General features: G+C 39.0%; 1 protein-coding gene across 2 annotated transcripts in view; it reads right to left on the reverse strand.

Annotated features, from left to right (window-relative positions):
- Positions 1–13,667, reverse strand: part of PLCL2 (phospholipase C like 2) — a 215,686-nt gene that overhangs the window by 95,710 nt on the left and 106,309 nt on the right. For both annotated transcript variants that reach the window (XM_010377148.2, XM_030933444.1), the window contains exons 2-3: positions 3,260–5,746; positions 533–736 (exon numbers count right to left, since the gene is read on the reverse strand). In XM_010377148.2, coding sequence (XP_010375450.1) covers positions 533–736; positions 3,260–5,746 — 2,691 coding nt within the window. The remainder of the gene's footprint in view (positions 1–532; positions 737–3,259; positions 5,747–13,667) is intronic.

The raw sequence follows: 13,667 nt of genomic DNA on the forward strand, positions 1-13,667 counted from the left end.
TCTAGGTATCCTGAGGATACCCCATTAGTGTTAAGCTGATTACAAGTACAGGTGTCACAGAGCAGCTGCCGTAAGAAGGGAAACCACTGCCTGGTGCAGAGTCATGTGATACAGGCACCTGCCCCTCATGGCATTACATTTTTAGGTTAAATTGCTTGCCTTTACCAGTTGAAAAAATGAAAATAAAATGAAAACAAATAAATCAATGACTGGTTGCAGGAGAAGATTTTTAAAAACTCTTTCCTACAGCTGTGTGGAAAATAGTGCATCCTTTAGAAATCAATTCAGATATAGTTGAGAAGCTAAGTAATATTTAATCCAACTGAGCTGTCTCTGAATTCTGCTTTCGAAAACAGCAACACGCTAATCTCTTTCAAATACAGCAAGGTCAGGGGAATTATTTCTCCAGCATAGGTGAATGAAGCATGAAATAGGAAAGTGCACTTCAGCAAAAGCTCCAAAGCATGTCTGATGTGTTGTCTTAGGACATCTCTCTCACCCAGGCTATGTAAAAGGACAAAGGACAACTCACCATGTCATAAGTTGTTACGATCTTCTTCAGAACCTCCGGCACAATTCCCTGCAGCTCCATTGTGGGGTACTGCTCGCTGAGATTCAGGACCACTAGGGGTGTGTTGTCAGGCCCCAGAAAGCGGGGGGACACCGCCAACATGCACTGCATGAGATTGGCCACAGAGGACAGACCACACAGCTCCTTGAATGACACCACCGCATTCTGTTAAATGGAATGAAAGGAGCATTTGTAACTAACTGGGGGTTTCAATTTCTCATGGATATTATATTTGATATATCTGTTTACGTTTGAACCACCTGGTACAACAGTTATTACCAGTGTTATAACAGAATTGGCTAATGATTATTTTATCCTGGGAAAAATGGCTACTATCCAAAGTAAATGCTGTCATGGGCATTCGTAACACCAATTTATCAAAAGTACTGAAAATGCAAATAAGTCAAATTTCTTCTGAAGGGCAAGGCCTCTTTTCAGCCCAAAGTTCATAGTAGTGCTGATGCGGATAAGCAACTACGAGCAAATAGAGAGAATGGCTTCTGCATTCAAAGAGGGTAAAGATTTAGGGGGAAAAAATCCAATCTGGTTTAAAATAAGTATCAAATATACCAGCCATACAAAAGGGAAAGAAATATTTGCAAGGTGGAAACCTGAATCTCTAAATTCAAAATCTAAAGAACCTTTGAGGATGCTACTGTTCTCTGGTGAGTCTGCCCAGCAGGGACCTTGGTTACCTGTGACCTTCCCCTATTAGAGTCACTGCTGATCTCAATGCCTCTCTCTTTTTTCTAATCACCAGAGGTATGCCATTTAAATATCCACGAAAGAAAAACCTTCAACACTGTAAAATGCCATGAGCTGGCCTTCTTTGAACACTTATTAAGTGCTAAGCCATACTAGGCATATTTATTACACATTACTTCCATTTAATCCACACAGCAAACCATGTTATGGATAAGAAGACTGAGCCTTGGCTATAATCCCTCTCTGTTTGTCTAGAGTCACACAGTTAGTAAGTGAAGGAGTCAAGATTTTACCTGAAGGCTGTTGATATTAAGGCCCAGGCTTTGAGTCACCGTGAGTAATAACAGGCCAATTATAATCATAATAAGAGTCAGGTGGGCTATTTCAGGCACACTTGGGTCCTGGACTGGACTGGGCATGCGGGCAGAGGGGGTGGATCTAGGCCCTGCAGGCCTGTCCTTCTGCTCTCAAATAGCCCAGGTTCTTGGGAATGAACAACACTTTATTTTTAAATTTAAACATTTCATTTTTATTAATATTGCTTTAAATACGGACATCAAACTATATATCATTGGCTCAAATCACTTTGATATATTCAGTTACAGAAATCAATCATGACTGTGATATTTAAAGTGTGGTTCCCCAGTCACTCTTATCACACCACTTACTCATATCTGCAGTTGTTCTATTTGTTTATCTGCCTGCCTCCTGTCTGTTTCCCCTTCCCACTGCCTGCCCCCAACTAGCATGCAAGCCCCTTGATGGCAGGCAGTCAATCTGTTTGTTCACCACTGCATCTTCATGGCCTAGATTGCTTGTGCATGGCAGCTGCTCATTCAGTATCACTACCAACTGCTTTGTTAGGTTCAGTGCAGACAAGGCTTTGGAAAAGACAATGCTTGAGCTCTGACAAATCCTCAAAGGAATTCTGTGTCACACACACCCCAGCAGCCACTGGGCAGTGGACAATGCACTTCCTCAGAGCTGAGGGTTTACCAAACCACTTTCACCCTCAGGAATAGGGAAAAGCCCTTCATATGTCTGTTACGCTTTTACTTTAACAGAAAAGAAACAAATTTCCTTATTGTGGGAAGGTCTTTTTATTCATGAAGTATACATAGAATTAGTAGATAGGGAAAATACGTTGAATTTTCTCAGTCAGATTTTATTTGTTGGCATCATTCTCATTGGTCATTTTAAAATATAATTTTTTAAAATACAAAATAAACAGACATGGAGCACTTATCACACACACACCACTTCTCACACACTATGACAGGTTAAGGCTGCTGTCTCCATGAGGCAGGCCCTTGCTGTCTAGCTCTGTGTCACTCAGGGGTCCTGGTGTATGGCTAGATGTGTGGGTGATCCTTAATTAAAAATGTAATTCCTAACTGATTGCTTTTAGCCATTATATATTTCAGGTGTAATTATTATCTTAAACTTCTAATAAATACAGACACCTCTTTTACTCACAGAATTAGCTATCCTCTCAAATCAGGAGGAGGCTCACTATGCATACACATAGATTTACAGTTCATTTAAAGGCTTCCCATCTCCTCAGCATTACAGCTTCATAAGAAAGGACTGGATCACATCCATTTTACTTTGACTTATATCCTTTTTATTTTGATAGATCATCAATTTGTGTTCCAGGTAAGGAATATTCAGAAATCCCAGAGATTCCCATGTATACGATTAGAAAAAACAAGGAACTGTTCAACAGTCATTAACGGAGACTGGGACGAAGGTGTGTAACACAGCAACGACACTCACTTATCCTAATATGTAATCAATATTTTCAACACCAACTGTACATTTAGGAATTTAAATGATAAAAAAGAGACTAGTGGTAAACATTCTAATAACTAATTGGAATTTAAAAACTATATAAATACACTATTATAAAAAATATATTTATAAACTATGGAGATGTACTAAGTAGGAAAACCATTTAGTAAATAATTAAACACAAGCACGCACCTGCATGTTTTCCCTCAGATCTGTGGCATCCCGTATAGGGGGCTGGGCATTCTTGAATACCTCATCCACAGTTTTAATCCACAACGTTCTCAAAGATGCATATTCCCTGGATTTCTTCCCTTTTCTCACAGAAAGGCCCCTTTTATGAGGCTTCCCTCCTCCTCTTCGGTTAGTAATAGCCACGTGGACAAATAAAGAAGCATGTGCAAGGACCTCTCCAGTTAAGGACTGCAGGGGGACATGGCGGTAGCCCGTCTGTAAACATTCAAAGGGAATTGTATACTGGCCGATGAATTCATCCCCGATGTAGTCATCATCCAGCACTACAAAGCGCACCATGGCCAGTTCAGGCAGGTTGATTTGAAATTCAAAGCTTTCATCAAAAATGGGAGCATCTCCATTCTGGTGCACAGTTTTTGTCCTTTGTTCTGCACAATCAGCAGGGATTCCATGGATTTCAACATAGACATAAGGATCCACCACATCACCTTTGGCACCTGATCCTTTGGGCTTGGGAAAGTTCTGCCCACTGATGATTTTAATGTGAAGAAGTTGAGGTGAGACCCCTGGGACAGAGTCTTTTGTATTGGCACTGAAGAAGGAGACCTCCTCCCTCATGATGGCTGGCCGGAGGACATAGCCACAGTTTCCGTTCTGCCTAAACCAGCCAATATTCAGGTCCATCATCAGTCCTGGTGTCTGAAAGTTCATGGCTACAATTTGGCAACCACATTTCCAAAAATCTTGAGGGTTCATGTTACTGGAGTCAATTCTCATTGGACTGGGAAAAACCCTAGCAAGAAAACGCTTGTTGTAATTTACAAAGTCCCCTGGATTTTCATTGGCGTACTTGCTGGCAAGCACTTCATTAAACGAACAGACTTCCCAATACTTCTGAACCTGAAATGACACCTGAAATTCTTTGAACTGAACTGATTTGCAGATGCTGACCAGTTCAGATAGTTCTTTACAAAGCTGAAATCGCTTCACAGGCACATTGTTGGGTTGCTCCACGTTTTCTTTTCCCATCCTCTGAGACATTTCCGCTCCTTCATCTTCATCAGTAACATCTCCTTCTACCCCAGAGCAATTTAAGGACAGCTTCTTTGCTTTAATTAGTATTTTCCCTTTCAGGACATCTGGGGATGGTAGATAAGATTCCTCAACATTGGGTGATGTTGTATAGAGCTTGTCTCCTAAAAGTTTCTTCATGTGCTGAACCATTACCTTCTGTTGTTTAATGGAACAGTGGTTTTCTAAACACAAGATAAGAGGATACTCTGAAGCAAAGAATGCATACTTGTTAATAATATCGATGACACTGCGGAAAACTATCTGAGAGGTCATGGTGTGGCCTGTGTAAATTACAGGTTCATTGTCTGGCCCATCCCATACATCTAATTCAACACTCCGGCAACCCATTTTAAGAGCTCGAATATATCCTGTGATGTCGGAGGGACCTCGGAACTGATCCTCTATTAAGTATGTATTATGAGATGAATTTATAAAGTAATGAGACAGAGGTTGCTTCATATCCTGACAGACCTTCTTATGTTCTGGATCAAATATATAACAGTCAGGTGACATAAGGTAATTAGTGAACCCATCTATGGACAGCCAGCCCTTTTCCTGACCCTCTTTGGATGGCTCATATTTGTGAATAATTTCAAGGCTTATTTCCTCATTTATATGTGCCACACCCTGTTCTGCCTCAAGAAACATCATAAGGTCCTTGGTATCAAGGAATTCTTTATTGCTTGAAAACTGAACTAAAAGGAAATAAATTTCAGGTCTAGTACAAAGCTCATGAAAAACCTCAATAAATTCTTCCTTTGTGACCTCTGTACCAGCTTTGTCCTTTGATTTATGCAATTCTTTGAACTTAAGCTCAATTTTGCTTGTTTTTAAACCGGGATTGAGGTTTCTGATACATTGCACAGCATTACACAGAGTTATATGTCCAAGGTTATCTACATCGATTTCACTAAACATTTGTGAAACCCAAGAAGTCCTCATGTTATCTTGGCTACTTTCTAACATATCAAGTGTATGTTTTCCATAAGAAATTAGGTACCGCAGTCCTGTAACCCAGATGTTTGCAACATCTGCAGAGTTGGCAACCAAATCCAGTGACTCATAATTCTCTCCATATATGACAGAAAATGCACAATCTTCAGATATCTGGTCAGAAATGCCATTGCTGCGGAATATGTCTGTGTTTTTTCCTGTTCTTACTTCCTTGATGGATTTAATGTCAATCTTGGCTTTCTCAGAATCCTTCTTAGATGGCTCCCACCTTAGGCTCTGCATGTCGGCATCCAGTAAAAAGTACCTATGATAAATTCTAGAGTTGGAGCGAACCTTTTTGAGTTCTGAACCCTCAACCATTGAATTAATACAATCACTTGCACTGCTAATCTTCTTCTCTGTTGGCATGCTGCTGAATGAGACTGTCTTTTTCCGTTCCCTCTTCTGTTTTGTACCATCCTGAGAGAAAAAAAGACAGTATATTAGAATAACATAAATATAGGTTTCCATGTTCAAGATTATGAATAGAAATTTAATTTCCTTGAAAAAAAATCATACTATTAAGATTTCCTATTCTAGGTCCTGTGATGAATGATACTCATTCATCTCCAAAGCTCAGAATTGGCCTTGGAGTTGACAGCCTAATACCAACAGGTATGCAATCATTATTGGATAATTGCAATTCATATTTATCAAGAAGAACAATTTCAGGCCAGCCACAGAGGTTCACACCTATAAACTCAGCACTTTGGGAGGCTAAGGCAGGAGGATTGCTTGAGGCAAGGAGTTTGAGACCAACCTGGGTAACACAGTGAGATCCCATCTCTACAAAAAAAAAAAATTTTGGTGGGGCGTGGCGGCTCATGCCTGTAAACCCAGCACTTTGGGAGGCCAAGGCGGGCAGATCACCTGAGTTCAGGAGTTTGAGACCAGCCTGGCCAACATGGTGAATCCTTGTCTCTACTAAAAATACAAAAATTAGCCGGGCATGGTGGCAGGTGCCTATAATCCCACCTACTCGGGAGGCTGAGGCAGGAGAATCGCTTGAATCTGGGAGGCAAAGGTTGCAGTGAGCCGAGATTGCGTCGCTGCACTCTAGCCTGGGCAACAGAGTGAGAATCCATCTCAAAAAAAAAAAAAATTAATTAGCCAGATATGGTGGCTCATGCCTGTAGTCCTAGCTATTCAGGGGACTGAGATGGGAAGATTGCTTGAGCCCAGGAGATTGAGGCTCCAATGAGCTATGATCTTGCCACAGCACTCCAATCTGGACATCAGTACAAGATTCTGTCTCAAAAAATAGAAAGAAAGAAACAATTTTCAGAGCCCAGAGAAAAGTGAAAATGCAGGATTCCTTGATTAAAAATTATTAAGAATTTCAAGGTGACAGAAGAGCTAAGTGAAGCCCAGGGCTCTTCTGAGTCAGTGTGAAACCTGTGTAACTGTACAGGTCATATACCATGAAACAGGCCCTGTTTCTATGTACAACTCCTACACCAATGCTTCTCAAAGGCTTGTCACCAGACCACCCACCTCAGAATCATCTGGGTTACACCTGGTTACAATGCAGATTCCTAGGCCCATGGAACCAGCTCCCTGGGGCTGGTGCCCAGGAATTTACATTCAAGGTAGCATTCCACGTGATGGGGGATGTACACTAAAGTGTAAAAACCATTTCCTGACTACTTGGGCTAAGACATCTAGACTATTTCTGGAAACTATTTGCACCAAATGATAAGAAACAGCTAAGTACCAACCAATTAAGTATCTGTTAAATGGGAATTCCAGCAGAAATTCCTCTCTCCAAAGTCTCATATGAGATCAGTCATCAATATACATCAGATAGATGTGTAAGTCTGAGATGAAGGGCTAGATTACAGTTGTTGGAGCTTCTAAAATTGTAGAGTTGGATTTATTAAAACCTATTACTATATACCGATGCTTAGAACAGTGTCACTTTGTATCTTAACAGATTATTAAAAGGACTAAGTTTAAAACTTCAGGCAGCACTTATTTCTAAAGAAGTTAGCATCACCAATAAGGCACTGTTCAACTTTCCTGCTTAAGGTAACATGTTCTCATCTTAAGGGGCTGACATCCATATCTGTGTGTGTATTTAAGTCCTTCCTTGTATAGAGATCTTTACTATTTGAAAAAAAAAATGCTCAAATTACCTCAAAAGATCTTTCACAATTTTAAACCCAAAAGATGATACTGCCTTTCAGTATGTGCATAAAATCTATGACAGATTTTCAGTATTCATTGTATTCATAAATAAGAAATAGGGATGTGAGTTGGAATTATATCACTTTCATGACAAAGAAAAGAACATTGTTAAATATTATCCAAAGGCAATTCCAATTTTCCTGCTCTGGATAGAAAATCTCTATATTTTAAAAAGCTATTATGCTATACTCTATCTCTGAAATTTAAAACCACTTTTACTTTCTAACTACCTATACTTCCAAAAGCAATTTGCCGAAGGTAATTAAACTTAAACTTTAAATCATATGGGTATCATTTTCCTCAAAGTTTCAAAATGAACCATAGAAGCTTTTGTGATCTGAGTGCCAAGACAAAACATAAAAGCCACAAGGTAGAATATTTCTTTACAACTATACCCTCAGAACAATAAAGTACAAAATACATAAAAACTGTGGTAATTGTGTCTGTAAGATACATTATATTATAGCCATTCCAAATCCCTAAAGCATAGATTGTACTATATCAGTTCGAGTGAGTTAGCATGAAATTAGTTTTGTAATCAGCCATGTATAAGGACATGAAACAAATGTATAAATTTTCTATTTTTCAGAATGACGTCTTTAGTTTTTTTTTTTTTTTTTTTTTTTTTTTAGTAGAGACAGGGTTTCACCATGTTAGCCAGATGGTCTCAATCTCATGACCTTGTGATTCACATGCCTCAGCCTCCCAAAGTGCTGGGATTACAGGCATGAGCCACCACGCCCAACCGATGTCTTTAGTTTTTAAAAGACACATTTACCTTTGATAAAGGCAATATACTGACTCAGTAAGGTAATTTTATAATCTTTATATATTGTGTCTCAAAGACGACACTAGTAGAACAATTACAAAAATATATGGAGGTATTTATCCACTGATCCATTAAGAAATACATAGTATTTTCTCAACATTGCAATCTTTTATTCTTTCATTTTTATAGGCTGATTAATATTTGGTTATACTTTCTAATTTGTTATAAATAATACATTTCAGATAAACAGGTTTCTTTTTTATTAAGAGGGAAAAGGCCTAATAGCAAAGTAAGTTAATAACACACACATGCTCACATACCCATGTATGGGTGCATACCATAAATATGTTTGGTATATGTTTAAGCTTAAACACCATACTGTGGCTTTAAAAACATTGCCATGCTTTTCACAAAGCAGCCCAGGCTTTGAATGGAGACTTCTGGTCATCAATTGCAGACACATGAACATGGTGACCACCCAAGCACGGGCAGATATAATGACATCAAGGACACCCCTTAGCAGAGACTTCCCATCTCTTCCTCTCCCTCCATCTGCTGTCGCCTAGAACCGTCTGTCCTCTCCATAGCACACTAAGGCCTGAATCTGCTTCTCCTTCCTCACTAGCAGATAAAGTGATCAGAAAACACCGACAGAGGAGTATGCTTGTTTAGAGGCCAAAAAGGAAGAGAACAGATGTGAGCTTGCACTCATCAATGGGTGGACCAGAATCTCTGGCTGGGAGCAACAAGTGGATGTGACTAAAGGAGAAGCTGGTGAACTGGTCTTACACAGCCAGGAGAAAAGGAAGGGGAGGACAGAAGCACTTGTGTGGGAGGGAAGGAGAACTGGAGTTTGATGGCAGGAGATTGAGCCCCAAATTGCCTAATTCCTAGAATCCTTATCCCACTTTTACTCATTTCAACTTGGTTTTCATTGCTCAGCCTGGCAGTGATCAAATACTTGCATAAGCTGAGTAGCTGGTCAGAAGCAGAGAGCTGGGATCTATTGTCTCTGCTGCCTTGTAATGCAAGTTAGTTTAAACTAAATAATGGAAATTATTCAAACTACATGTGCTATACATATAGCTTTCTAACTGGAAGAACATTAAATGCATAATACTCACATGCATTAACCATCTAAAACCAGAGGAAAAAATGCAGGTTTCTGCTGAGACAATTGTGCCTCAAAATACTTTTTAAAAATAGTATAAATGATTTCTCAGAGTTGGCTGTTATATTGTGAACGAGTACTCATCACCCAAAGCTTCTGAATGGTGAATACAACAAAAGTTGGAAACTTGGTGCAATTCTCCTACTCTATTAGCACTTAGTAACCTCAAGAGAAAGAACACACAAAAAATGTCCGGACTGGAAGAAAACTGCTTCCGAAGAACCTACCTCCATATCAACCCTGAAATTTTGTATTTGTTGACAATCATAAAATTTAGAACTAGAAAGAAACAAAGGTTCATTTGTACATTAGCCAACATTTATTTACAGGATAACAATTTCATACCAGGAATGATTTTAGGTAAAGCAATGAACTAGGAAGAGGCTAGGGAAACATTCTACACCACAGCAAATTCAGGGAAAATAAAAATGTTTATAGAACTCATACTTAGCATTAAAAATACAAAATAGCCATATTGAGTCCTATGGAAAAACATACATCTTTCTAACATAACTGCCTACTTTATTTAATAGAAGGCTGTCACTAAAAATAGGAGGCCACTAAAATTACCATCTGGGATACTTAAGTAGTGGCAATTTCATAAATGGGCATGGGTAATTTCATAAATTCTCATCCTGAAATGGGATAAGGAATAGGTGAACCTCATTTCTTCTGCTGGCAACAAAGTGTCTGGCACTGATTCAATTGATTTAGCTTGCTCTGGAGAAGAGGAATGAGAAATCGAGTTGTGGAGTTGCAGTCTTGTCTAAGGGCACACAGATAGTTAACGCCCTGCTGGAAGAAAATTACCTCGTTTCCTATTCCATTTGAAAGACCTGAAAGACTTCCACTTGAAAGCCTCCTGTCTTTCAAGACTCATCTGTTCCCATTTTCTGTTTGATTATTCCTCAAAAAAATCATGAGCAAATGATGTTTCAATATCCAGATTCAACACCCTGGCCAAACAGTGACCAAGTCTAAGCAGTCATTCTGGTGTGGGGCTGGGGTGTGAGCACAGGGTGGCTTAGAATGGGGAGAGGGTGTAGTATGAAAACAAAGCAGCCGTTTATCTCTCTGGTTTGCTTGAATCAAGTTATTTAATTTGAAATAAGAAAGGTAGGGGATCTTCATGTTTATCAAGGGGATCCAGAATTAAGACGGTTGAGAAACTGGGGGTTAAAAAAATTTCTCTTTTACAAAACAATACAAAACAAAACAAAAACCCCAAGAAAGAACTTGAGGTCCATTAAACGAGCACAGCAAGTCCTGACCTTTCTTCAGCTCAATAACAATAACTCTGAATTGAAAGAGTAAGTCATGCCAGGCACATAAGGCAAGGTTTTTCACACATCTTTAAAACTTTGATGTGCTCTCCAAGATGAGAAAAAGTAAGAAAAGGGGGAATTTGGAGTAAGACAGTCAATCTGAAGGTCATTTTATAAAATAAAATGAAATGAAAAAGAATAAAATAACATAAAGGAAAGCTAGGTACAGTTAAATGCTGCTTCTTGCTCATGTGGAAGGGCCCTTTATTTCAAGTAACATAAACTCCTTGGCCTGTGGATGCCTCTCCTCCGTGGGCCCTCCTCTTCTGTCATGCCCTCTACTGTATTCTGTTTTCCAAAAGCTCACCCCTGCCCCAGTTTGGCAGAGTCTATGAGGGCTCAGATCTGCTAATGGCATAAGAGCCTATGGGTGACTTAAAAAGTCATGAAGCGGGGGCAAGGAAGGTTCAAATGGTGGTTTACAATACAGAAAGCCAAAACAGAGTATCACTTCTACTCTAACAAGAAAAAGCCCAATAATCTATAAAATCATAACTGTTCTTGTATCTATCAGAGAGCCATGGTCACACAGGAACCAAGGGAACTGAATTTCAACAAGTGACACGCCCCTCCAAGGAGAAATAGGACACAAGAAACTGTTTTGGGTTTGGTGGAGCATGGAAAGAAGATGTGGCCACCATGGAGGCAGGTAAGAGGAAATCAGATAAAATTTTAAGGAATTCCTAAAAGCCAAATGTGGCCTAGTATATCCATCTAGGGTAACTGGGAGTGCCAGACACAGGAAGAGTGCACTCATTTGTAAATCTTCTCCATGGGTAAACCTGAGAAAAACTGGGGGTAGAACAGGAACACTGGGAAAAGGGTAGAAGCAGAATCCATCCACTTCTGGAACCAGACAAAGATCCATTGCCCCAGAGGGTAGCAGAACCTCTTGTAATCAGGAGCCTGCACCAACAAAAGCACAGCTTTGCTATGACAAGGAGAGTGGCAGAAAACTATCACCTGCCCAAATTCAAAACAGATACAGGCAGAGTTTGGCTTCCACAGGGGGCAGGGCAGGTTAGGACAGGTGAGAAGGCCCATTCCTGAGGCCCAGGTGCACAGGGCTGCCTAAGACTGAAACTGGACCAGCAGGACCAAAAATTCTCCCTGACCCCACCAGAAGCCTAGTACCAAAATGCAAGTAGTCTACCATTATAGGAGGGACAAGAACATGGGAAGAGATCCCTTTCTGATGTAGGCATTCCCAGTTGAAAGCTGAGGGCAGAGCAGGAACTCCAAGTAAACCCTCTAGTACACTACCTGCCTCCTTAACACACTAAACACAAGGCGACAGTGGCCCACCAGTGGAGAAATTTGAAGGCAGTGGTACAATGAAGGCAACAATGGCAACACAAATCCCAAACCTGGTTCAATTACTGACTCAATCTTCCCTACATGAATTACCTGGAAGAAGAGACATGCCCATTTCTGAGCACATTATTTATTTCAATCTCTCTTAACCATGATTATTGTATCCAATAAAAATTGCAGGTCATACCAAAAAAGTAAAAAGAAAAACAAAATGAAACAAAAACAAAAACAAAAAACATTGTTAAGAGATAAAGCAATCAATAGAGCTAGACTCTAGAAGTGACTCAGAAGATGCTGAAACTATTAAATGGGAAGATTAGAACAACTATGATTAATATGTTAAAAGATCTAGTGGAAAAAGTGGACAATGTGCATGATCAGATGGTTATATTTCCACAGAAAGATGGGAATTACAAAATATGGTCCAAAGGAAATACAGTTGAAAAAACCCCCACATCAGAGATGATGAATTCCTTGATAGGGTAATAAGCAGACTAAATACAGTCAAGAAAAGAATCTGTAAGCTTGCAGATAGGTCAATAGAAATTATCCAAACGAAAATACAAGGAAACAAAAGAATATATACATATTTTTTTTAAAAAAAACAGAGCATCTAAGAGCTGCTGTCTAACATATGTGAAAAAAAAAAAAAAGTCCCTGTAGGAAAAAAAGGAGAAATAGGGCAACAAAATATATGAAGAGATAATGTCCTAGAATTTTCCAAATTAAGTAGCTCAAGAGTAAGAAGCTCAAGCAGGATCAAACACACAAACACACACACACACACACACACACAGACACACACATCTGGATATATCATAGTTACACTGCTGAAAACCAATTAAAGAGAAAAGTTTTGAGGCAGCCAAAGAAAAAAGAAAGTCACATATAGAAAAACATCAATAAGAATTCTAGTTCAGATGATGGGGAAAAATTGAAAGTCTTTCCTCTAAGATCTGGAATAAGACAAGGATGTCCATTTTTTTAACACTTTTATTCAATATAGTATTTGTAGTCCTAGCCAGAGTAATTAGGCAACAGAAAGAGAGAAAGGGAATCCGAATTGGAAAGAAATAAGTCAAACTGTCCTTGTTTGTATATGACATCTCACATTTTAAAAAGTCGAAAGATTCCATCAACAAACTCTTAGAATTGATAAACAAATTCAGTAAAGTTGCAAGATACAAAATTAGTATCATTACTAATTAGTATCATTACTATATGTCAACAGTGAAATCAAAATTAGTATCATTACTATATGCCAACAGTGAGATCAAGAAATCAAGAAAGCAATCACATTTATGATAGCTATAAAAATAACTGGGAATAAATGTAACCAAAGAAGTGAAATATGTCCACAATGAAAATGATAGAGCACTAATGAAACTGAAGAAGATACACCAAAATAATGGAAAGCCATCCTGTGTTCACCCATTAGAAGAATTAATATTGTTAAGATGTCCATACTACCCAAAATGATCTACAGATTTAATGCAATCCTTATCAATGACATTCTGCACAGAAGTAAAAAAAAAATTCCTCAAATTCTTATGGAACCCCAAAATACCCCAAATA

This window comes from Rhinopithecus roxellana, chromosome 1 (genome assembly GCF_007565055.1).
Source record: "Rhinopithecus roxellana isolate Shanxi Qingling chromosome 1, ASM756505v1, whole genome shotgun sequence".
Taxonomy (NCBI): Eukaryota; Metazoa; Chordata; class Mammalia; order Primates; family Cercopithecidae; genus Rhinopithecus; species Rhinopithecus roxellana.